The following is a 25,660-nucleotide window of genomic DNA, read 5'->3' as shown; positions in this document are numbered from 1 at the left end:
AAATAAATAATTTGGAAAAGAAAAGAGAAAAGAAAAGAAAAGAAAAGAAGAGAAGAGAAGAGAAGAGAAGAGAAGAGAAGAGAAGAGAAGAGAAGAGAAGAGAAGAGAAGAGAAGAGAAAAGAACTATCAACTGGGAGTGTGAACCCAATAAACACAGGCCTCCTGAATTCTTGTGCTGCTCAGCTTCCTTTTGCTACATTTGTTATTAAATCTCCCTAAATGATTCTGATGTGCAACCAGACATGGGAATGGCTGGTACAGATTTTAAAGAGGAATGAACTTTTTGGATATACAACTTTTTCAAAAAAAAGATACATTTCCTTTATATTAGGCATGAAGTAAAGCATCTTTTGAGCTAAATTACATTTTATTATAATCATTACATGATGCACAATCACTAAGTTTCAGAAAAGACATTTCATATCTCAATTTATTCAGTAATGAAACATCCAAAATAAATAATGAAGGTCTTTTTTCCTTTCTGTTCTACTCCTTAAATCTGTGTTTAAACCTGATAAATATTTTATGACAAAAAGTTTATGGCTTTTTCTGAATTAGTATCTTTATAATGATTACAAATACAACTAATTTGACAGAATAAAAAATAAACACTTTCACCAGCTGGTTTTTAGTTCATTATCTCCTTTGTCAATCAGAGATGATAATGCCGTAGAAATTTGTCTAGGTATAGGTAGCAAATACAATTTTAACATTGTCCATAATCTTGAGAGATTTTTCAATGTTATATAATACAAAAATCAGTTAAAATACATATATACATATCTTATAAAAATACATTTAAAACAAAAATAGGACAAACACTGAGCCATTATTCCCCTGAAGGTATGTTAGTATTATGAGGAGGCTCTGATTCCTCTATCTTTATCAGGATAGTCTTCCACATCAAAAGAGAACATCGACTCTGAAAAAGAAAATTAACAGATCATACTTTAAATCATATCCCAGGACCTTCCAAAGAGTTACAAATAGTTTCTTGAAATACTGACATAATACATAGTAAAAGAAAGCCCTCCAGTACAAGCAAGAACTCTTGACAGTGAAATATCATTTAAAAGGTGAGCTAGTAACAAATGTGAATGCTTTGTATTTTTGAATGTTCAAGTTTTATACTTATTATAAACCCCTGAAAAATAAGACATATAATGGAAATAATATAATAATAAATCTGACGATGGTACTTGAATCATGTAGAGACTCTAACATCATTGAACAGCCAAACGGTCTAATTCCACAGTGATCAGATAATGTAAAACCCAGGGGACAGATGCAGAGGAAGGGCTTGGAACTAACATGGGGTTGTGCCAGGATATCTTGAATGTGTTACTGCCTTTGATCATCAAAACAACCCAGTAAGCGAGGTATTATCCTCATTTTATATTCACTTTTCTCCACACAGAAATAAAAGGTTATATGACTCACATGGCCCTAAAAGAGAGCAAGTGCCTACAAACATTTACTAAATAACATACTTTGTGATTTAGACTGAATACTGTGCAAGTTGGCTGGACACAGCTTTAATTCCAACCTCAGTGTGGAATGTAAGTAGTTGACATTTTTATAAGTAAATTATTACTTAAATATGTGATTTGCTAAAATACCAAGAAGTATAAGGAAAAAATTATGAATGTAGTAAAATTAAGTCCTATGAAAGCACTGTGAATATTAGATGAAAAACTCTTTGTGTACTCGAAACCTATAGCAAGTGAAGCAAAGGCAGCAAACACCTAAGGCCGAAGATCTTCAAAAACACAGCAAATCTACCAAAAGGAATAAACTAACAGGATCTTTAAGGTAGCAACATGAGAAATCGAATGCTAAAAAAAAGCATATTAATGAATGAGAATACACAAAAGGATTGCATTCTTTGTCTTGGTTTTTACAAATGGAAATATTGAAAAGATTTTCCATTCTAAGACTTCTGAGACACATGGGTTCTAATTATTTGAGTCAATAAAAAAATAATAATAACTAAACTCTAAAAAAATACCCATACAAGAGATTCAAAGTTTGTATTTCCTACCAAGGAAATATGACTTAGAATACAAATACTCAGTAGTTCCGTAACACAGAGCTAAAGGAATAGCAGCTTGCTAATATGATTCCAGTTCTTCAGATGTTCCAGTGGGGGTCTGGGACCAGAGATTGGTAAATCTCCCTGCACAGTGGCCACATTAAAGACAGGACTCCTAAATACTTCATCGGACAATGAAGGGTTAGGAATCTGCCAAGGAGAGGAGGAGACAGGACCAACTCACTGGAATATGTCTGACACAGAGGTTACCCAGAGCAAACATGACTTATTTCAGATTCAGGGATACTTTTATCAAAAATAGACTAATTGAGGTGAAGAGCAAAGGCTCTATAAAATACTTGATGGACCCCAAGAGGAACAAGACCTCCTGGGAGAGCACAGGGGCCACAAAAGCCCCTCATCAAGCAGTTTTGACTCTAGCTCTCCTGGACACTCCTCCTTGGCTTCCCTTGAACGTGGTGTTACAACCACTTTATTTTCATTCTTCTTGTATTATTTTATTTCAAAAAAATCCTTGTTACTGGAGAATTGTAAGAATACTAAAATACTTATAAAACCATTATAGAAGATTTAAAGGTATTCTTATACTGTTTTTCTCTTTAATACCTTCACTAAGATCCATGCCTGGCCTGTAAGACAAAAAAAGCCAAGATAATCCAACCAGAAGTGCCACCACTAAATTCACCACAATCCATGGCTGGACAATCTGTTCCTCAATTCCTGCAGCCCTAGAGACATAGAAATACTCATTAGAAATATCTTCATTTTGGTTCATAAACCAAATATTTCAATTTTATGATTTTTAAAAAATCATAGTTCTCTCCTAGAGAAATAATAAGTAAAGCATGAAAGTATACCATATATGAGAGCAAGAATTCAAAGGTTATTGGAACCCTAAGCAGACCTGATCTGTGCATTAATATAACTGGAAAGTTAGTGTTAACAAAAAATACTCGGGGCCGGCGCCGTGGCTCAATAGGCTAATCCTCCGCCTTGCAGCGCCAGCACACTGGGTTCTAGTCCCGGTCGGGGCGCCAGATTCTGTCCCGGTTGCCCCTCTTCCAGGCCAGCTCTCTGCTATGGCCCGGGAGTGCAGTGGAGGATGGCCCAAGTGCTTGGGCCCTGCACCCACATGGGAGACCAGGATAAGTACCTGGCTCCTGCCATCGGATCAGCGCGGTGCGCCGGCCACGGCGGCAATTGCAGGGTGAACCAATGGCAAAAAGGAAGACCTTTCTCTCTGTCTCTCTCTCTCTCACTATCCACTCTGCCTGTTAAAAATAATAATAATAATAAAAAACACAAAAAATACTCTAACATCCCCCTTCCAATACCTTGTCATGACTCTGTAATGAACTATCTTTCCCCTCTTTCTTTACCCCACCCTCTAACCACTTTCTCAATAAAGACTGCACCTCAGAGTTTCATCTTCATGGGGGCCACTGATCTGCAGGTGTTGGCTCCCTTTCTAGCATTGTTCCTGGCCACCCTCTCTCATCACTACAGTGGGGCCTCAGGCTTCCTGACTCGGGATAAGGGTACAGAGCTCCTCCGGTCCATCGAGTGATGACTTATTTTAAAATTCTAACTGAATACCTAAAACAGATCTTTTTAAAAGACATTTCATTAAAAATACAGGTGTACATAACAATAGCTGTTCATTAACCAGAGGACTAGGTATTTTCTTGCCACATTTTTGAAAAAAAACAGAGCCTACATTAATTATAGATGAAAACATGAAAAAAAAAAAAAGCAAAAAGACAAGTAAAGTACATTACTCCCCATGCTGCTGTTATTACCACTAACAATTGCTAACGTTGTTGTGAGTTCTTACCAGAGGCTACCATTAACAGAAGAAGGTGTGTAAAGGTGGATTCTGTCACTTGTCATTTGCTGACTCAGAGATAGTATAAGAGCAGTAAAGTACACTGAGAAAAAGACAAATGAAATTACTAATAATTTTAACAAACAGGTATTAATTTGAATTTACAGATTATCTGAAGGTCAAAAGTAATCTGTACTTTGCTGAGTGATGATGTAAAAGAAATTCACTTGATCAATGCCAATAGGCTGAGTAGCCTTACATTATTCTTCAAGAACACAGGTGCAGAAGGGTCTTGAGGTGCTCACTACTGCATCATCAGAACTGGCAAGAACCTAGATCTTTTAAGAAATTAAATGACTTGCTCAAGGTCTTAAGCTAATTTTATTAAGTCTCATAACTTAGAACAAAGTTATCATAAAGATGTAAAATAAGTTTACAGAAAGGCCATACCGATACAGTACTGTGAAAAAGAAACTACAAAAGCTAAAAACTAAGTAATATAGAATAACAAATTAAGCTTTTAAAAAACAATCTGGATTAACCTCTATTGAAAAATAATTCTATGAAAATTATACCTATTATGTTTTTCATTACAAATTCACTGAACATCTAGGGGTAATGTTTATAGGGAGCAATAATATGAACACTTTGTAAAAATAAGAGTATCTTCTTCCCGGTTTAAAATTATAGCATAACTCAGTTATCAAAGGAACTCTTTACTCACAGAAAGATGCTAAAGCAGTTGGATCCAGGGTGAAAAAATTTCGGATTGCTACTGAGGTTTTAGCGAGGTCAATCCTAGAAAACACAGACGCTTCTTACTGCAGTGCAGTTCTAAACATAACTAAACTTTACTTCCCTGTGTAGTTTTCTCTTTCTCTATTCTATACCATCACATATTACTAGATTTTAAGTAGCTACATTTTATACTTATACACAAAAGAATATCTTGTTTGTAAAGACCACATAAAATATCTAACCAGAAGGCAGTATTTTTCATTAGACATCTGAAGAAACAAATTAAGCTTGATCTGCAAAATTTCATTAGCTTTGATCTCTTTATATTACCCATATCATCAGGCTACAGTTAGGTTGTTTTTGAAAAAACAAAATGGGTTAAGTGTGTTCCCACAAAGGTATGGTGGATTCCCACCCCCTAGTACTCATGAAAATGACCTCATTTAGAAACAGAGTCTTTGCAAAGATATAATAAAGTTAAGGTCATAAAAATGAACCTTAATGTGACGGGCATCTTTACATCAAGAAGAAGCACAGAACAGAGACACATAGGGAAGAGTGCCATGTGACAACAGCAGCAGACACTGGAGTGATGTATCTCAAAGCCAAGAATCCCACGGTTGGCCAGCAACCACTGGAAGCAAGGGGACAGGGAGAACAGAGCCTCCCTCAGGGTCCTCCAGGAAGGAATCAAACAGCAACACCTTGACTGCCGGTCTCCAGAACCATGAAAGAATGTGCTTCCGTTGCTGTAAGCCAGCCAATGTGTGGTACTTTCGTTACAGGAGTCCTAGGAAGCTAATACTACGCCCAGCATCCAGTCTCTGCCTGACTCAGAGAACTTCCACGATGATATTTAGAGCTTCTGGAGCTGACTACATTCAGATGAAATTTTAGACCTGTAAGTTAATGTTGGAGTGGGTTAAGACTTCTAAAGACATTGGGTTCACAATAGTCCTATTGCCACCAAAAAGAACAGAAACAGACTGTGTTTTTTAATAGGAATATCCAGGAATTCTATTTTGAAAATTGTTTAGAAGTCCTGCTCAACATTTCTTCCTGAAGCAAAGTTAGAAGGATCTGGAATCACAACTGTCTTACCTGTCAAATGCTGAGATTGTACTCAGAGCCAAAAGCAAGTAGAGAAGGCTCTGGAATGGATATGCTAAGGTCTTGTATTGTTCCAGAAGGTTTGAGAGGTTAGACAGCTGCTCTCCGGCTAGAACGTAGATCACAACAATGTTCCACACTGCACAGCCAGCCAAGAAGCCAGGAGAAAAGAGACCAATCATCCTAAAGGAAGAAGGAGTCAATTACTATACATGAATAACACATCACACTGAAGTACAAAATAAAACATCTTCACATATAAGAAAAAATTGAACATTCTCGAAAATGTTAGAACACGTTTTTTCTTTTTATTCACAATGATAAGCAGATCATTTAATTCCAGTGAGTGTTCAAAAAAATATACCTCCCCACCATTTAAAGTTGTCAATTTGCTGGCAGCATTGAACAGCCAAGCTTCTTTGCTGGGAACATGGTAAGCATTTATTTATGCAACAAAAGCAGCCACCTGAAAGCCCGGTGCACTGACAGGGCCACATCCCTGGTGGTCCAGGACGGCTTCATGTCCATTGACACGTCCATGTTTTCCGTGGTCTTTATTAACTCTGAACGGTCAGCAGCCTGGAATCGCCCTAAGAACACATGACACAGTTACTAACAGCCTTGGCGGTAGTTTTCAGCATTCCACACTCAAGAAGCCTCAGGCAGAGATTGACTGTTTTCTATTTAAAAACTCTCTTTGGGCCAGTGCCCAAGGCTATTCCTCTGCCTGCGGAAGCCAGCATCCCATATGAGTGCTGAGTTCTAGTCCTGGTTGCTCCTCTTCCAGTCCAGCTCTCTGGGGCAGTGGAGGATGGCCCAAGTGCTTGGGCCCTGCACCCGCATGGGAGACCAGGAGGAAGCACCTAACTCCTGGCTTTGGATTGGCGCAGCACACCAGCCATAGCGGCTATTTGGGGAATGAACCAATAGAAGGAAGACCTTTCTCTCTGTCTCTCTCTCACTGTCTAACTCTGCCTAATAAAAAAACAAAACAAAAAACTTCTCCTTAATTCAGTACCTACTTCTTGAGGCTCTCTGCTTTAGGTTACTTAAACATCCTATTCTGCATTCCCAAGAAAAAAAGTAAGCATTTTCAATGTGCTTTCTTCTCCACTCCAGATCAATGGTAAAGTAACCGCACAAGAAATCAGTTATATTTCATAAGATACAATCATGAACTTTTAACTCAAAATAAAGTCTAAAGACCTTGAACATGACATGACCTAATCTACAAAATTCTACCTTAGAGACTTTGGAAGTATTAAAGTCTAAATGCATATATCATCAAGGTAAGTCAATTTTGGAAAACCACTGCAAATTGATTAGCAAAAGATGCTGGGACATGGGTCATGACTTTCTGTGGTGACAGAAAAGGAACACGGTGTTTCATGAACTTCATGGAAGAAGACTCCTGTGAAAAGTAACAGTCAAGAAGCAGCGCAGCAACGTGGTGGAAGCAGGACTTCGCCCCTTCTGCTGTCGACAAGGCGGCTCCTTCTGATATCTGGTAATGCACAAAGGACTCTGGGGCCAGCGAAGGCAGGAAAGGTTCCGCTGCAATTACTCTCACCAAACCCAGCTCTCAGATGCTGGAGAGGATCAAAGGGGTAGGACACTTATTTTCCCTAAGAAAAGGCAACTTCTGTGCTCACAACAAAAGCACTGTGCCTTTTTACGGTCAGACAGTCTAGCAAGGAAGTTTCTGTGCTAAAGGAAGCAAAAATAAAACTAAGGTTCTGGCCAACATTGTGGCACAGCAGGTTAAGCTGCCACCGATGACACTGGCATCCCATATGAACACTTGTTCAAGTCCTGGCTACTCTGCTTCCAATCCCGCTCCCTGCTAACGCACTTGGAAAGGCAGCAGAAAACTGCCCAGTGCTTGGGCCCCTGCCATCTACGTGGGAGACACGGATGGAGTTCTTGGCTCCTGGTTTCAGCCTGGCCCAGGCCTGGCTATTGCAGCTATCTGGGGAGTGAAGCAGCAAATGAAGCTCCCCCTCATACGGTCTCTCCTTCCTGTCCCTCTGCCTCTCAAATAAGTAAAATAGACCTTTTAAAAAAAAATAAGGATTGAGTGATATTACTTCAAAGTATACTGGAGTACATTAAATGGCCACATAATAATTTAGTAAAGGTGTCTGACCAGAAGCCATGAAATGCTGGTACAAGCCCCAGTTCTACATAAACCAACCGTGAGATGCTGGGAAGTCAATTAGCCTCTCTAAGCCACAGGTTTCCCATTGGCCACGTACTCCAGGATCCCCTAGATGGGATCTTACAGAATCAGAATTTTAAAACAAATTGCACAAAATCTCAACTGCATATTTGTGGTGGAATGAGAAGGCCATGCCAAGATGGCCACTGGCAAGCGAGTGTCAAGTTACTCAGGAATGGCTATGAAACCCACCTGACAACGGAGCCTGCCTGGCAACAGGCTGTGATTGGATGGCTTTGGAAACCACGTGGCAAACGGAGCCTGCTTGGCAACAGGCTGTGATTGGATGGCTTCAGAGACTGCCTGAAAACAGGCTGTGACTGGTTAGGGCATAAACCGCCCCTTGACCAGATTGGCTGCCGTGGCTATTTAAGCCGCTGTACCAACTGAAATAAACAAGTCTGCGGGCTGCTCGCCTCTGGCCCTCTTTTACCCAACTCCCGGGGTCTGTGTGGTGACTCCGCGCCTCTTGCCCCCACCATGCTCCTCCTCTCAGAGCGAATCCACCGCAACACATATTAAGACTAACCTTCATGCTTCAGGTAAATTCTTTGGGCAGCACATCCACAGAAAATCCAAGGAAGTAGCATATGGTCATAATACTGTGGGTGGGTTTTCCTGGAGCACTGCATTAGGAACTGAAGGTGTCCCCCTAAAATTTCTATGTTGAAGCCCTGTCCCCCAGTGTGATGGCATTTGCAGGTGGGGAGGCTGGAAGCTAGGCAAGCTTAGATGGGGTCACAGGAGCATGTGACTGGATTGGCAGAGACAACAGAGCTCCATCTCAGGGCGGCACAGTGAGAAGGGAGCCATCTGCCAGTCAGGAAGAGGCTCTCACCTTTTCTTGGGCATCCAAGTTTCTACAACTGTGAGATGTCAGTGTCTGCTTTTAAACTACCCAGTCTATGGTATTCTGTTAAAGTAGCCCAAGCTAAGACATGCAGCAAACAGTCTTAAAAGCAATATATGCTATATAATGTCTATTTTCCAAAACAATATAATGTTGTATATTTTATTTAATATGGAGGTATTACCATGTCTTTTCTCATATTTATTTTTATTTGTAGAATTTGTATCATTACCTGCACCACCACCACAACTACTAAAATAATTACAGAAAATTTGTAAAAGTACAACAAAGCACAAAAAATGGGTGGGGGGGGGCAATCCCATAATCTTAGAATATGTTCATGCTCATTTTTCATTAGAACCTCGGAAATTAAAAATGTTCCCTAAACACTGAATGGTACACAATATTTTATTATATAGGGATAAGGAACATCCAGCCCAGGAGCTGGACAAAGCATGCAGTCATTTGGTCTGGCCCTGCCAAGGCAACTGCAGGCAGGATTAGACATTCAATAAATCTACAATAGGCTAATTTTTAAGTCAATAATGTTCAATGTCTGGCAAATGATGTTATAAATGTCTAAATGGTCCTTGGAAGGAAAATGGTTCCCCACTTCTGATTAGACCATATCTTACAAAAGCCATTCCCCTTCTGTGTTTCTAGTTTTTCTCTCACATGAATGATAGTGTAATTACTAGATCTGTGTGTAGCTGTTTGTCTATATTTTTGCTTATTTCCTTAATTCAGATTTCCAGGAAGATAATCACCAGCTCAAAAGATATCCCTGTATAATTTTCAAAAAACTCATGTGCCAAAACAAGGAACAACTTACGGCTTTTTTCCACAAACACTTTGCCTACAGGCTGGCTGACGCCGGTGGGGGCGGTGAATCTCGCCTGCTGCTCCGGAGCACTCTGCTCATCGGCGATGATGTCTTCATCTTCCACCCCGAGCTCATTGGCGTACTGTATTTCTGCTGGCTGGGTCTTCCTGTCATCAGGGAGAATGCAAGAAAAATGATTACTAAACTTCTACAGACCCACAAAAGGAACTAACTAGGAAAACAATGGAAAGAACCATAGAGTTGGAGAAAAGAAATTTGGTTTTTACTCAAGTGGATCTGTTATTAACTGCTAAGTGCAGCAAGCTGCCTATTTCTGTGGGCATCAGTTTTCTCAACTGGAAAATGTAGTGACTGAACTAGATCAGTCTCTCCAAACTTGAATTTACAGGATGCTATATAGACATAGGTCACTACTTATATGATCATGTCCAAAAACAAATCAAAGTGTTATATAATTTCCACTATGTTCTTTTAAAGTATATCCCTCTATGTTATCTGAGATACAATTTCATATTCTAAAATATACTTTTGCTTATTTCTGGAACAACTATAATTTTGTTATAAGAAAATAAATTACAAGAGCCTATTTTCTTTTCCTTAATTTTAAACATTCATAGTATCCAAATTTTGTGATTTATGTGAAATCCATTTGTATTCCTCTTTTTCAGGGATGGCTATCATAACTTTTTATTGAAGTACAATACTAATTTTTTCCTATTTCACTCTTAAAATTTATCATTAAGGGGCCAGCTCTGTGGTGCAGTAGGTTAATCCTCCATCTGTGGAGTCAGCATCCCATATGGGTGCCAGTTCTAGTCCCAGATGCTCCTCTTCCAATCTCTGCTGTGGCCTGGGAAAACAGTAGAAGAGTAGAAGATGGCCCAAGTGCTTGGGCCCCTGCACCTGCATGGGAGACCAGAAAGAAGCTCCTGGCTCCTGGCTTTGGATCAGCCCAGCTCTAGCCATTGCAGCCATCTGGGAAGTGAACCAGTGGAAGGAAGACTTTTCTCTCTTTCTCTCCCTCCCACTGCCTGTAACTCTACCTCTCAAATAAATAAATAAATAAAATATTTTTAAAAAAATAGAACAAAAAATAAATAAAATAAAATTTATCATTAGACCAATTTAACTGATATTTTATAATACTACTTATCCTAGAGATGAACATACACAAGTATTTAATAAGACTTAATGAGACGCTTCCATTTTAGAAGTCGGAAGTACATATCAGTGAAACCCTGGAAAATATTTAGAATAAACAGATTCCTACTTTGTCTTCCTTCGAGGTTTTTGAATAATTGTCCCCTCAGCTGGTTCCATATCAATACCATTCTCATTTCGTAATAAAGATGGACTAGATGTCTTCTTTTGGGGGGAAGAAGTCTCCAGTTCTGAAAATAAAATAAGTTTGCAAATGACTAGAAAGTAAAAAGACATGAGAATTTTAATAATTTTAATTAGTGAAAAGTTATCTCCACTATTTGAATTTTTTTTAATTTTTTAATTTTACATCTCCAAACTCTCAGCATAAAATCTGAAATTGAAATGCTGAATGATATGAAAAAATTTAAGGAACCCAATAGAGTGTGCTGGAAATCGCCAAGATTACCTCCTGTTTCAGTGCTTCGCTGGAAGGACCCACAGGACTCAGAAATCATTATGCTCACAGGTGTAAAGTACTACAGCAGTAGAACATGAAGAAACATCAGCAAAGGGAAACAGCTCATGGTGCGAAGTCCAGGAGAAACCTGGCATAGGCTTCCAAGGGTACTCTCCAGTAGTCAAACAAGAGGCCTCCAGCAGGGAGTTGGGACTACAGGGGTGACACACTCAAGACTCGGTGCCCAAGGACTGGTTAGGGACAGGTCCCATAGGCTTAGCATGTGTGAAACTCCAGGTCCCCAGAAGGGAAGCAGGGGTACAGCATAACTCATAGTGAGCCACCCTTACATGACAGTGAAAGTTTATATCCATATAGAGAACCAGGGCCATCCAAGCCCTGGGAAATGAGTTAAAGACCAAGTACTCTCACAAGCAGGCCTCTCTAGCAGTCTCAGGCCTGCTCTGATAACTCTTCAGTAAACAGCATGGGAATTTTAAAACTTACGGATTTTAGTAATTCACCCGTTTCAATGTAAAATATATTTCGTGCCAGTGGTGACCTACATCATTCACTGAAGTAAAGTCTGTGTGGCAATCATTTCTGTTTTTGTTTTCCCTTCTTCTGCCTTCCTCCAACTTCTCCTCGTAGATACTCAGAGCGCCCAGGCACTGTTGCTCCCAGTTCAACTTCCCTCTCCAAACTATTTCATTTGCCTGACTCTGCTAGTTTCAGACACCTCTACTCCATTCATTTTTCCATCCACTCAGGACTTGCTGTTTTCTATAGCAACAAGTAATTAATCGGGAAGACTAATTTGTAATAATTCTGAAAATCAAGATGGACACTAATAACTACTAATAAGCTTTAAAATTTGTGGGAAAATGTCTCTATACAAATGACCTGACTATTTTTAGAAAATTCAGGACCTTGCCAAGTTTTGGGCCAGAGAATACCTGTCACTGTCATGCTAGAAATTAGTCAGTGAATGATGTAGTTCACCACTGGCACGAAATGTATTTTACAATGAAACAGGTGAATTACTAAAATCCATTAATAAGTCATTTATAGGGGCTGGTGTTACTAGAAAGAGCTAATCTCACAATCTTTGCTCCTTCCTTTTGTTTCACTTTAACAAAACTCTTTGTCTATTTGCTCATTATTATAAATGTCATACTCAACATATGAAAAATTAGTAAAACATAAATGAGGAAAGAAAATTAAAATCACCCTTCCTTCCTTCCTCCTTCTAAAAAAAAAAAAAGCCATGTTGTTTCTGATTATATCCTTGATTTTTGCTTTTTTGTTGTACTTTTACTTTGTATGAGTTATGAGAAGACTTCAAAAAGTTTGTGAAAATGTACATTATCTTTTGGTTCCATTTTTCCACAAACTTTCTGAAACCCCCTCAGATATATATAGTTATCAAGTGAGTTGAATTGTGATAAAAAATATATATATATATATAAATTCTAACTCCCAGTACCTGTGAATATAGTGTTGTTTTTTTTTTTTTTTTTTTTTAAATTAGGTAGGGTCTTTGCAGACATAATCAAGTTAAAATGAAGTCAGGCTGGATCAAGATGGGCCCTAAATCCAATGACTAGCGTCCTCATAACTCTGGACACAGACACACGAGGAAAAGAAAGAGGCAGAGACTGGCATCACCACAAGACCAAAGAAGGCCAAGGACGGTCAACGACCCCAGCAGCTCCGAGAGGCGAGGGAGAAGTCTTCCCCAGAGCCTCAGGAAGGAGCAGGGCCCTGCAGATGCCGCAAGGTCAGACTTTCTCCTCCACAACTGGGAGAGGACAGATTTCTGGTGTTTTAAATCATGATTTTATGGTAATCTGTCATGGAAGCCCTAGGCAATTAACACGAGTATTGATTATATACAAAAATAAGATTCTCCAAGCCATTTTGTTTTTGATTTTCCATGTCACTATTTCACTTTGACAAACCTTTTCATGTGTATTTGGTGAACAGTGCTTCGGACGTAAAAAGACAATACATATTGGCTGCTGTTTCACTATTTTATTGTTAATGCAGAATCTATTCTTTCCCTACTAACCTGAAATGTCCATTTCATCATTTGTCAATTTCTTCTATGGAGCCAGATTTTTTTTTTTTTTTTTGCAACCAGATTTTTTTTTTTTTTTTTTTTTTGACAGGCAGAGTGGATAGTGAGAGAGAGAGACAGAAAGGTCTTCCTTTTGCTGTTGGTTCACCCTCCAATGGCCACCACACCTGGCACACTGCAGCTGGCGCACCGCGCTGATCTGAAGGCAGGAGCCAGGTGCTTCTCCTCGTCTCCCATGGGGTGCAGGGCCCAAGCACTTGGGCCATCCTCCACTGCCCTTCCCGGGCCACAGCAGAGAGCTGGCCTGGAAGAGGGGCAATCGGGACAGAATCCGATGCCCCGACCGGGACTAGAACCCGGTGTGCCGGCGCCACTAGGTGGAGGATTAGCCTAGAGAGCCGCAGCGCCGGCCTGCAACCATATTTTAACTTTGTATGCCTCCTCTCATAATCTATACACACACAACCAAAAGACAGCCGTAAAGTGTTCTTGACTGAAGCAACTGGAATTATTCTAGTGGTGAATATTTTAAGTCAGAAACCACCTATGGGATATGAATGGGGAGAAAATGAGAGCAGATTTTTTTTCATACTCTCAAAACTCACAGCTGCTTTCACAACCTAACATGGTTTCTTCACATACCCAGAGGCTGCCGTGTCTTCTTCTGTCTCCTTTGAACAGGAACCTCAGGATTCTCTTTGAGTTCTTTAGTTGGTGGCTCACCATCTTCACATGGTCTGTTCACAACAGTCTGAGCAAGGCCCTCCAAAGAAGCACTGGCTACAGAAAAACAGCAGAAAACAAGAGAGGGCAACTTGAGCAGGCATCCCTGGGTCTGTAAAAGACGACAAAAGGTAGCGAGAGAGTTTCCTATGTAGTCATCCTTTCTCTTCCCTGATGGTACCCCAAATCTCGATTCCTCCCTCATCAACTCTAACTTTAGGCTTTAGGTGAGAGAAGAGGGAATAGAAAAGGCTGAGGAATTAGAGGAAAAAAAAAAGGAGAAATTACTTCAGAACACTCAGAACTTTCAAAAGGCAAAAATATAAGGGAGGTTTGTGGTGCCGCAGGTTAAGCCACTACTTATGACGCTTGTATTCCAGAGTTGTGCCCCCACTTCAGATCCAGCTTCCTGCTGACGCAACTGGGAATCAACAAGGGAGGGCTCAAGGGCTTGGGTTCCTGCCACCCATATAGGACACCCAGGTGGAGTTCCTGGCTCCTGGCTTTTACCTGGCCCAGCCCTGGCTGTTCTGGGGATTTATGGTATAGTACAAGGGATGAAAGACCTCTCTCTTCCTCTCTCTCCTTCTCTCTTTGTCTCATCCCCACTCCCTCCTTCTGCAGGCTACTTTTAAGTTGACAATTTTTCATGGCCTGTGAATGATGTTATAAATAGCCAAATGGCCCTTGGCAGAAAAAACATTATGTACATCTGCTACAGTTTAGTCCTCTGTTAATAAAATCATCACAGATGCCTGGAATTAACAGGTAAGTTACATATCTCTTCATTTGAACAACCACTTCAACCTCTCCCTCCATGAAATCTTCTAACATAATTTCCGCAGATTGGAATTTTACTTGACTACATTCTTGCCTGCAACTTCACAGAACGTGAAACAGAAATGTATTAATGAACTAAAAAGTCATTTAACCTCCCCAGTATTAAAGAGAGATGTGAAATTTTTAAAAAGTGACTTTTCATCTAATAAATTAGCAAAAAAATGAAAGTGATATTGTCCAATGCTCTTAAGGATTTAGAGAATGTGACACTACCAAATTCTATTAGTGGCCAAAAAATAAATAAATAACTAAATAACTGAATTGCCTTGAAGGCAATTCAACAAAATCTATCATTTCAATATTGCACATGGCCTTACCCAGCAACTGCTCGGCTAGTAATCCACCCTACAGAAATACTTCTTCTTCCCCACCATCCACCATTTTATATAGAAGAACTGCAATATTGTTTGGAGTGAAAAATTTGAAAATAACCTAAAAGAAAAATGGACGGGTAACTATGGTACATTCTTAAAATTTAATATTATGAAGTCACTGTTCAAAAAAACCTAGAACTCTGCATGTAAAGAAGCCAAGACAGGGGTTGGCGCTGTGGTGTAGCAGGTAAAGCACTGCCTGCCTTGCCAGCATCCCATATGGTCACCAGTTTGAGTGCCGGCTGCTCCACTTACAATCCAGCTCTCTGCTATGGCCTGGTAAAGCAGGAGAGGATGGCCCAATTCTTTGGGCCGCTGCACCTGCATGGGAGACCCAGAGGAAGCTCCTGGCTCCTGGCTTCGGATTGGCACAGCTCCAGCTGTTGAGGCCAATTGGAGAGAACCAACAAATGGAAGACCTTTCTCTCTGTCTCTGCCTCTCCTTCTATGTGTAACTCTGACTTTCAAATGAACAAATAAATATTTAAAAAAAAGAAGCCAAGACAGTACATACAGATTCCTGTTATGAATAACAGAAACAGAAACAACTACAGAAACTTTTCAGGCTTAGAAGAGTCTACGAAGGAAGAGTAACAGGTTGCAAGCCTGAGAGCTGGGGAAAATGCTGGCTTCCATTAACAGAAAACTGTAAACGGGTAAACACTGACTGTTGACGATGGGAATGGATTCTGGATATTTCGGGTTTGAGTTACTGATGGAACATCCTGGACCATCAGTGGACAAGAAGGACAAATGAGGAATTCACAGAACCTGCCGATTCCTAGCGCTGCCACGCACGGGTGATGTGGCCCTGCCTTCACACTCGTGCTGTCGGGTTGAGATTCTCTGAAAAGAACTGAGATTCTCTGAAAAAGAACTCTGGCACAAAATCCAGTTCCCTGTTCCAGCATCTGGCACCAATCACAGCTTAAAACAATTTATGCTGGGGCCGGTGCCCTAGCCTGCAGTGCTGGCATCCCATATGGGCACTGGTTGGAGTCCCGGCTGCTCCTCTTCCAATCCAGCTCACTGCTGACATGCCTGGGAAAGCAGAAGAGAATGGCTCAAGTGCTTGGGTCCCTGCACCCACTTGGAGGACCTGGAAGAAGCTCCTGGCTCCTGGTTTCAGATCAGCTCAGCTCCAGCCATTGCAGCCAACTGGGGAGTGAACCAGCAGATGGAAGATCTCTCTCTCTCTCTCTCTCTCTCTCTGTCTCTACCTCTCTCTGTAACTCTTTCAAATAAATAAAATAAGTCTTTAAAAAAAAAATTTAGGGGCCAGCACTGTAGCATGGCGGGTAAAGCCACAACCTGAAGTGCTGGCATCCCATGTGGGCACCAGTTCAAGTCCCAGCTGCTCCTCTTCCAATCCAGCTCTCTGCTATGGCCTGGGAAAGCAGTGGAAGATGGCCCAAGTCCTTGGGCCCCTGCACCCACATGGGAGACTCAGAAGTGGCTCCTGGCTCCTGGCTTCGGATTGGCACAGCTTTGGATGTTGCAGCAAACTGGGGAATGAACTAGTGGATGGAAGACCTCTCTCTCTCTCCCTCTCCGTCTCCGTCTCTCTCTCTCTGCATCTCCTTCTCTCTCTGTGTAACTCTTTCAAGCAAATAAATAAATCTTTAAAAAAAAATTTATGTTGTCCAGGGATAAAAGACCTCAAAGACTTCAAGAATATTATGGAAATAAGAGCTTAGGGGCCCAACTATTTATTCCACGAATGTTTCTAAATACTCCTCAGCCTGGGCACTGCCTTGGCGCTCACTACCACCAGGAATTCCAGGGCTTCCAATCAGCCTGATCTTCAACACAGCAGGCCCTGCCACTCGGATCTGGGATGTTCATCGTGTCTGAGTGCCTCGGCGAGCTCGCGATCCCACACAACAAAGGACAGCTTCTTACCAGGTGTTTTTGTTCTGGACTTCTTTTTCTTAGGACGACTAAGTGGAATATCATCTGCAAGACAGAAAGAACAGCAATAGAAAAGGCTGCCTACCCTTCAACACGGGCAACAGTCAGACAAGAACTTATAGCAAGACACACTTCTCCCCCTCTTCCCTGGTTCCGGCCAACTTCTACACAGTGGGAGAAGCAGCAGAGAAGCCCATTGACAAAGACGATGAGAACCTGTAGTGTGGTGGCACACTGCTGGTCAGTAATGTCAGAAACTGTGACACAGGAAACAGGCTTACATGTTCATCCAATCCCCTACATGTTCCAGCCCTGCCCCCCTCCCACTCAGGTGCAGCATCTGACGGGTGTGGCCAATTGGCTATGAGTCTGTGTTGTGTGGGGGCTGACACACAAAAGAGCCAATGAGTAGCCTCCAGCTTTCTCTCCCCTAGCTGTGCAACTGATGAAGCCTCATGTTAGGATGGCAGAACCACAGGACAGAAGTAGTCTGGATCACTACTTCATTAGTTAAGAGGGGTGCAGGGGGCTGGCACTGTAGCATAGCAGACTAAGCCTCCGCCTGTGGCTCAGGCATCCCATATGACCGCTGGGTCAAGTCCTGGCTGCTCCTCTTCCGATCCAGCTTTTCTGCTATGGCCTGGGAAAGCGGTGGCCCAACTGCCTGGGCTACTGCACTAATGTGGGAGACCCAGAAGAAGCTCCTGGCTTCCAATCGGCCCAGCTCCAGCCATTGTTGTTGCGGCCATTTGGGGAATGAACCAGCAGACCCTACTTTCTGTCTTCCCCTCTCTAACAACCTCTCAAGTAAATAAATAAATCTTTTTTTAAAGGGGAGGGGGGTTGACTTCACATTAATTAGAAGTAACCCTGCGTGATATTAAATCATTGAGGTTTGGGGGTTGTTAGTGCAGCCTAACTTCACCGGTCCTGACCAAATGGGAAAAAGGAAGGTGTAGTCCCTGTTAGGTTGCTTAGACCAGTGACTTATGCTCTGCCCACTCTGTTTGGGGGAAGATAATGCTTTTCTAATGGTCAAAGTCATTTAGTGTTATAGATCAGCTATACTTTTAAAATGGCATCCATATTAAATTTTAAAACAAGTTAAGGAATCAAACTAATTTGGGAACATTAATTTTTGAATATAGTAGTTTTAACACAAGTATTATATTTTGATAATTTTACGTAATAATAAACTTACCTTGAATAGCACTTCATATAATACCGACCAAATGTAGTCAGCAGGAGAAAAACAAAAAAAGAAACCATTAATTACAAATCTACTTAAAATTAAATTTAAAAATAACTGAAACCATTATATACTTAAAATAAAATCAGCTTTCACACAATGTCAGCCAGGTTACAAACTAGCTTATTATTTGTGAGAACTATACCATGTAATACTACTAATAAAATAACCCCAACATTTTCAAGACCCACATACCCATATTCCCTATTGTCTATAAGAAAGCAGATTAGGAACTGTTATTTGTCACTCACTATAATCAGCTTAACCTCTCAGGAAACTATTCTGGCAAACAAAAGAGGATTAGAATTCTACTAACAAGCACGGATCTCCCCCAGCACACCACGGTGACAATCAGGCTTTTGAATAAAGGAGAACATTCAGTTACAACTGCTATCCTCAGGCCCCAAAGATGCTTTACCTTTAAATTTTTGGAAGTTTCTTCTGAATCATACTTTCTCAACACTACACATCAAACATTCGCTTTATGTTTCTAAAGTTCAACAATTAAGTTACTGTCAATCATGTTTACCTTGGTACAGGTGGAAGAGCTCGTGGAGGCCGCTATGGGGGGTGGGAGGGAGGAAGAAAACTGTGGATAAGTAAAAGCCTGGGCATCTTCATGTAATCTCAAATACCCTTAAGTTCTTTCAACAGCCTGCTGTTCAGAGTGACAGAAAAATCTGATGGGCCACCGGTGAGGGCACCCTGACGGGTAATGGTAGAATCAGGGTTAAAGGACAGTAAAGGCCAAGCACACGCCCCAGGGTCAGAACAACGGAAGGAGTCTGGGTTTTGTTCTAATTCAACAGGAAGCCAATAGAAGTTTTCCGCCACTTTGTAACGTGCGCAGCAAGTAACAGTGCCACAGACAGGATTTTAGGGCAGAAAGGTTGATATGAATGAGAAAACTCGTGTTAGCAGTGCAGACAGCACTGCAGCTAAGATGCATTCTGGAATCCTTCAAAATCAACAATTTAAGGGTCCACGGATCTCGCTACTTGCAGGAGACAGCGCGGTTAAATTCTAGATACTAGGAGTTGGTCTCCCCCAGCCATCCTTCCGTTCAAATAGTACATGAATGCAAATACTCCAAGATCCAGGACAAGGCTGACTGTCTTAATCCTATGCAGTGGTCAAACATTACACTGGAAAGGAGTCGCACGAAAGCGCCGCTGTTCTAAAGATGCTACGAAGCGCGTTCTAGCCCAAGGTCCAGTGCACTTGCTAACTCCCTCATTCAAACATCCCGCAAAAATGACGTTTCACCCACAGCAGAAACCCAACCTCTAAGCCCCTCTAAAGCAGGACGGCTCAACCCGAGACAAGAATCCTAACCGCTCAAACTTAACCACCGCTCGCTTACCACCTGCTTCTTCCCCATTCTGTCTAAAGCCGGGGCCCGTAGGCCTCCGGCCCCTGGGGCGCGCGGCGCCACCCCCGCCCGCCCGGCCGCCCGCGCAGGCGCAGTGCGTCATCGGGCTGCGCGGCCCAGGCCGCTTCGGGCCCGCAGACCCCTCGGTGGGCTGTAGGGCGAGGGGGCTGTGGGTACCGGGGCCGGGCCTGACCTCTGCAGACTGGCCGTGCAGGAAACTGGGCTTAGGAGCCTGGGCTGACGGGCCGAAAGCAGAGGCTCCGGCGGCCGTGGGGCTCCAATCACGGTTTCCCCAGGGTTTGCTGTGATTTGTCTGCGGGGCGTGAGGGAGCCACAACGCTCTCTTTCCGGGCGGAAGGCCCGGCGCTCCCGACGGAGCCTGGAAGAGCCGCTCGCTGGCAGCCGCGGAGCCCGCCCAGCCGGGGCGGCGGCGGACGGAGGCGGCGTCGTGGCAACGCGAGCTCAGGCCCCCAGACACTCCCGGCCAGCTCCGGGGTCCAGTAACGGCCAGTAGGGCAGGCCGCTGCTGCCCCCCACCGCTGGCCTCTGCCCGCTCCGAGGGCTGCTGCTGCCCCAGGGGACCCTCGTGGCCGCCGCGCCCCCTCACCACTCACCGGGCGGCCCTCCTCCACACGAAACCGCGAGTCGTCCCTCATGACGATCGCCCAGCGGGGCTCCCTCAGGGCAACGGCCTTGGCCCGAGCCGGGCTCCCCGCGCCGCGCCGGCCTCCGGGACCTGCGGGAGGCGGCGGCTTCGCAGCGCCCGGCGAGACCGCAGACGCCCGAGCCAGGTCCCCGCCCGCCTCTGCTCTGCCTGGCCCCGCGTCCCCGGGCGCTGGGGTAGGGAGGAACGCCCGGACGCCCCGGGCTGGACACTCCCCGGCGGGACTCCGGGTGGGCGTGTGTATTGAAATAATTCTCACACCGTCTCCGACAGTGCGTAATAAACAATTGAAATAAACAGTTCTCACAGCGTCTACCGACAGTGCGTAAATCGAATCAGAAACCTTCTTAAAGAGCCACAACAGAAAATTAAATCAGCCTATCTAAATATCGTTTAAAATGACTGCATTTTCTGTTTTATTTGGATATTTTTAGAAAGGGAACTTATTTTTAAGTTTAAAAAAATGAGTCATACACTCTGCTTTATAGAAAGCGATGGGAGGGCTGGAATGGGTAGGGTGAGAGAGTGATGCAGAAGATGAACTGATAAGGGGCCGGGAGAGCTACTGGGGGGTCCCAGATACAGGGGAAGAAAGAAAAAGACCCTAGCATAGCATCCTCGTCTCGTGGCTTTCTTCTAGGGACTATGCAGGAGGCTTGCGGTATCTCAGTATCTCGAGGTGTTGATGTTACCCATGAAATGTGTACATTAACCTTTCTTGCTGAGTTAGCCAAGTAGATACTTTGTGTAAAAGGCATTCACAAAACAGAAGTTTCATAAAGTGCATTTCCGAAATTAAATACTGCTCATTTTATTTAGGAAAGCTCCTTTTAACTGAATCTGGGAAAGACCTGAAGTCCCTAAGAAGCGCTCATTCTTGGTGACGTTATTGATATGCCCACCACAACCGCATCGAAGGGGAAGGAAAAGAGAAAGGTTTCCCTAAATGCCAAATGTGTCACTCTGCACAGCCTTGCAATATAATACAGAGCCATACTGTTGCGATACTGTTAATGAACTGCAGCACTTATCCAGTTGCACACACTAACATGGGTCAGTACTGCTGTTAAGACAGCAGCCGTTATTCCAGGTCTCCCCGACAAGGCTGCAGCGCTAAAACTCCAGCCCGAAGCAGGGGACCTCATGAAGACTCAGTGTCGGAGGAAATCCACGTGGCGGGGACCCACTGAGGCTCCTCCTGAGCCTTCTGTACAACAGATAACAACCGGGCACACGCATCTTGCAAGTTGTCATTCACAATCACGTAATCAAAAAACTGGCCAAACTGAGCCTCCATTTTTTGGGCCAAATCCTCCATCTCTTGTAGGTCTTCATCCTTCAAATGAAACAGAAAAAGGCAGGTAGCACGGACTTCATGAGACAAATAGAAATAATACACGTAGATGCTGTCACATTCGTTGTGAAGCTATTTATTTAAAAGCAAGTAGGCTAGATGTTTGAAATGTGAACATCAATTTCAAATGAAAGTGAATAAGAAAAATATGACTTTGCAAATACAAAATGGCTGCTTTTAGCATGAGAGTAAGACCTGGCTATGTTGACTTGGACGTCCCTAACTCACTGTAATATTTTCTATTTCTACTATTATGAAATGTTCATTCTGTGAAGGCATTTGGCCTTCATTGGGCATTAAAACATTAAATTAATTGCTGTTATTTTAATGTGTCCATGAGCACTCAAAATACAAATTTTGCTGCAATACTCCCTTAAAAGGTGACCAAGTATGATAGTGACCATACATATGATAGTGAAACAAGTTTGCCATCAAAATGAGAACACAATTTTAAATGCCCCAGTGACTCAGAGAAGTCAGCCCCAGACTGTATCTGAAAGGCAAATTGGAGAATCAGACTTTCGTAGTCATTGAAAAAAGTAGGAAGATAGAAGTAACAAGATGGAGGATGATACAAAGGTGACTTGAGGCGAGCACTTGGCCTAGCAGTTCAGATGCTGGTTAAGGTGTCTGCACCCAGGCAGGTGCCTGGCACAGTGGGACACTTGGGACACCTGAATGCCACGGGGATTGCCTGGGTTTGAGTTCCAGCTCCACTCTGCTTCCAGCTTCCTGCTATTGCCCACCCTGGGGGGGGCCAGCAAATGATGGCCCAAGTTACTGGATCCCTGCTCCCTGCCACCAACAGGGGAGACCCAGACTGAGCTCAGGATAGAATTTCTGGCTTCAGCCTTGTCCAGCCCCAGGCATTTGGGGATTGAACCAGAGAATAGAAGGCTTTCTCTCTCTCTCTCTCTCTCTCTCTCTCTCTCTCTCTCTCTCTCTCTCTCATGTGTCTGTCTCTCTGCCTTTTGAATAAGTAAAACTTGTATCCCATATCAGAATACCTGGGATTGATTCCTGGCTATGGTTTCAATCCCAGCTTCCTTGTAATGCAGATTCTAACGAATTGAGCCCCTGGCATCCATGTGGTAGGCCTGAACTGAGTTCCCAATTCCAGGCCCATCCTTGGCTATTATCACATTTGGTGAATTTATCAGGGATGGGATCTCTCTCTCTCTCTCTCTCTCTCTCTTCTTCCCTTTCCTCTCTCTCTCCCTTGCCCCACCCCCTCCCTGGGACTGCATTAGCAAAAACTGTATATGGGACCTGGGTGTTTTAACTGGCACCTTAATTAATCATGAAGCTAAATGTGTGCCCAAAAAAGCACACCCTTTAACATGGTGATCTCGGGAAACAATACAGCAATTTATCTTTGACCAAACCATTTTATTGAGGGGCTTCAGGAGTTGGTACAAAAGAAAGAACAAGGAAGACAATGACTTCCAAAGTGCTCGACTGGCCTAACTCAGATCTTCCCCCAGCTTCACAGTCACTGCAAGCACTCCATTGATTTTTGACTGTACCTTACCTTGAATTTCATGTCCACAAAGTAATCGGTAATAATTTTGGCATTTTTCCGAGACTGTTTCATACAGTTCATATTAGATGGCTTTATAAATATGACATACGGCTTCAGATCTTGAGTTCGAGCCATTTGAATATCCTACATGGAAAAGTTAAAGCACATTCAAAAACAGAATCTTAGCTTCCTAGATTCAACATTAATGTTCTCAAAATCTCTAAGATCAGAAATTAACAACTATTTTTGGACAGAGTATAGTCTCATGTCATCCCCAATTTTTCAATCTCTAAAAAAAATTTAAAAATCAAACATTTTAGTAATTAAGAAGCTGGATTCTAGAAACAAAATTAAGGGCAAACCCTGGCTCTTCTTACTAGTTACGACTGGCTACTGAAATCCTACTAGCTGGGTAAGAGTGTGTGTGTGTGTGAGAATCTGACTTCCTGAGAGTGGGGTTCTGTACTGATCCCCTATGACAAGGACAAAGAGAGGCTCTCAGCCAGCGCCCTGGCTCAATAGGCTAATCCTCCGCCTTGCGGCGCTGGCACACTGGGTTCTAGTCCCTGTCGGGGTGCCGGATTCTGTCCCGGTTGCCCCTCTTCCAGGCCAGCTCTCTGCTATGGCCCGGGAATGCAGTGGAGGATGGCCCAAGTCCTTGGGCCCTGCACCCCATGGGAGACCAGGAGAAGCACCTGGCTCCTGGCTTCGGATCAGTGCGGTGTGCCAGCCACAGCAGCCATTGGAGGGTGAACCAACGGCAAAAGGAAGACCTTTCTCTCTGTCTCTCTCTCTCTCTCACTGTCCACTCTGTCAAAAAAAAAAAAAAAAGAGAGAGGTTCTCAAGGTGGGTCTGTTCAGTCTCCTCACTTCCCTTTCCTCTTGCATCATCTCACATATGTCCACACTGACTGCCAGCTTTGAACAAATCTCTCTTCCTCTATGTCTCTTTAGCACACAAGTATATTTTTAAATGACTAAGAAAACACAAAGTACAATGATCATAAAAACTGGGACTTCAAAATCCCATGTTGTTGACCTCATGTTAACTTGCTCATTCCTGCTCCATTGCACATATGATCTCAATGAAGTGACCACTGACATGGCAACACAGCAACCTCACCTCCTTGTGTAAAACAACGTGTAATTCCCTCCATGAGAAGTTAGTGTGATGTCTGTGACCAACACCCAAGCAAGAAATAATCTAACTTCTCTGTCCACCCCCCCCACACACACACACCTCAACTCAACTCTTTCTCAACCAAAATCAAGACGTTGGCAATTGGTGTTTCAGGCAAGCTCTTGGCCATTAGATACAAAAAATGATTGAGGCCAGCATTGTGACACAGCAGGTTAAGCCACTGCATGTGACACCGGCATCCCATATAGGCATGGGTTCAAGTTCTAGCTGCTCCACTTCTGATCCAGTTCCTTGCTATTGGGCTGGGAAAAGCAGCAGAACACATAGCTCAAGATCTTGAGTCCCTGAACCTATGTGGGAGACCCAGATGGGGCTCTTGGCTCCAGCCTGGCATAGCGCTGGCCATTGCATTCATCTGGGGAGTGAACCAGTGGATGGAAGATCTCTCTCTCTCTCTCTCTCTCTCTCACTCTTCCAAATAAATACATAAATAATTTTGAAATAAAATTAGATGTGTACAAAGGAGATGACACACGTTCATTACTTTGGGGAGCTGAGAAATATCCCCAACAGACCCACCTGAGGTTCCAAGTCCATGACACAGACCTTCCCTTCGTCAAGGACTGCTTGAACAGCATCCACACTGGTGCCGTACAGGTGGCCTTTGTACTCACCATACTCCAGCATCCTGCAAGGGTGAGACAAAGAAAAGAATTCTTGGGGCTGGGTTAAACCATTGCCTGCAGTGCCGGCATCGCATACGGGCACTGGTTTGTGTCTGAGTGCTCCACTTTCAATCCAACTCCTGCTAATGTGCCTGGGAATGCAGCAAAAGATGACCTGAGTGCCTGGGCCTCTGCCACTCACATGGGAGACACAGATGGAACTGGCTTTGGCCTGTCCAGTCCTGACCACTGATGTCATTTGAGGAGTGAGTTAGCTGATGGAAGGTCAGGGTCTCCCCCCCCCCACCCTTTTCCCTCTCCCTCTCTCTCTAACTCTGCCTTTCAAATAAACAAATGAATCTTAAAAAAAAAAAAAAAAAAGAATTTTTCTACAAGTGAAACATCATTAGTGGTAACATGAAGATAAATCCAAAGAATTGAATATATAGACTTTACTAGTTCAAAAAGAACTAGTGGATACTCAGCAAGAGAAAAAATTACTTCCTCTAATTCTCACAAGTTTGCA

At 42.9% G+C, this 25,660-nt stretch overlaps 2 protein-coding genes across 3 annotated transcripts in view; both read right to left on the bottom strand.

Annotated features, from left to right (window-relative positions):
• Nucleotides 1–349: 349 nt before the first annotated feature.
• TMEM237 (transmembrane protein 237) lies at nucleotides 350–20,730 on the bottom strand. Of its 2 annotated transcripts, none has more exons than XM_002712524.6 (13): nucleotides 20,403–20,730; nucleotides 18,946–18,977; nucleotides 18,369–18,379; nucleotides 17,159–17,212; nucleotides 13,962–14,099; nucleotides 10,910–11,030; nucleotides 9,628–9,785; nucleotides 6,194–6,317; nucleotides 5,719–5,910; nucleotides 4,604–4,677; nucleotides 3,889–3,982; nucleotides 2,661–2,782; nucleotides 350–923 (listed from the first exon to the last, which is right to left on the bottom strand). In XM_002712524.6, the coding sequence occupies exons 1-13, from the start codon at nucleotides 20,442–20,444 to the stop codon at nucleotides 856–858; spliced, it is 1,230 nt and encodes a 409-aa protein (XP_002712570.3). In that variant the 5' UTR covers nucleotides 20,445–20,730; the 3' UTR covers nucleotides 350–855. The 2 variants fall into 2 exon arrangements, with proteins under 2 accessions (XP_002712570.3, XP_089186189.1); XM_089330063.1 differs by lacking the exon at nucleotides 20,403–20,730 and adding an exon at nucleotides 19,780–19,894.
• A 504-nt stretch (nucleotides 20,731–21,234) lies between these two features.
• MPP4 (MAGUK p55 scaffold protein 4) overlaps nucleotides 21,235–25,660 on the bottom strand; it is a 42,159-nt gene continuing 37,733 nt past the window's right edge. Inside the window, exons 19-21 of the mRNA XM_089330064.1 lie at nucleotides 25,049–25,157; nucleotides 23,338–23,472; nucleotides 21,235–21,788 (exon numbers count right to left, since the gene is read on the bottom strand). Coding sequence (XP_089186190.1) covers nucleotides 21,594–21,788; nucleotides 23,338–23,472; nucleotides 25,049–25,157 — 439 coding nt within the window. The 3' untranslated portion in view covers nucleotides 21,235–21,593. The remainder of the gene's footprint in view (nucleotides 21,789–23,337; nucleotides 23,473–25,048; nucleotides 25,158–25,660) is intronic.

The sequence above is a fragment of the Oryctolagus cuniculus genome, chromosome 3 (genome assembly GCF_051225735.1).
Source record: "Oryctolagus cuniculus isolate XC-2025 breed Fujian yellow rabbit chromosome 3, ASM5122573v1, whole genome shotgun sequence".
In the NCBI taxonomy this organism is placed as follows: domain Eukaryota; kingdom Metazoa; phylum Chordata; class Mammalia; order Lagomorpha; family Leporidae; genus Oryctolagus; species Oryctolagus cuniculus.
This window is presented reverse-complemented; position numbering and strand designations above follow the sequence as displayed.

Bases quoted from the DNA above. Each gene is read 5' to 3' on its own strand.
- TMEM237 (XM_002712524.6), bottom strand. From the start codon at position 20,444: ATGAGGGACGACTCGCGGTTTCGTGTGGAGGAGGGCCGCCCG. The intron at 4,678-5,718 runs GTAAGACAGTTG...TGTGTTTTCTAG, and splicing joins ACAATCTCAGCATTTGACAG to GATTGACCTCGCTAAAACCT. The intron at 3,983-4,603 runs GTGAGTAAAGAG...TCTTTTTCTCAG, and splicing joins AACTGCTTTAGCATCTTTCT to TGTACTTTACTGCTCTTATA.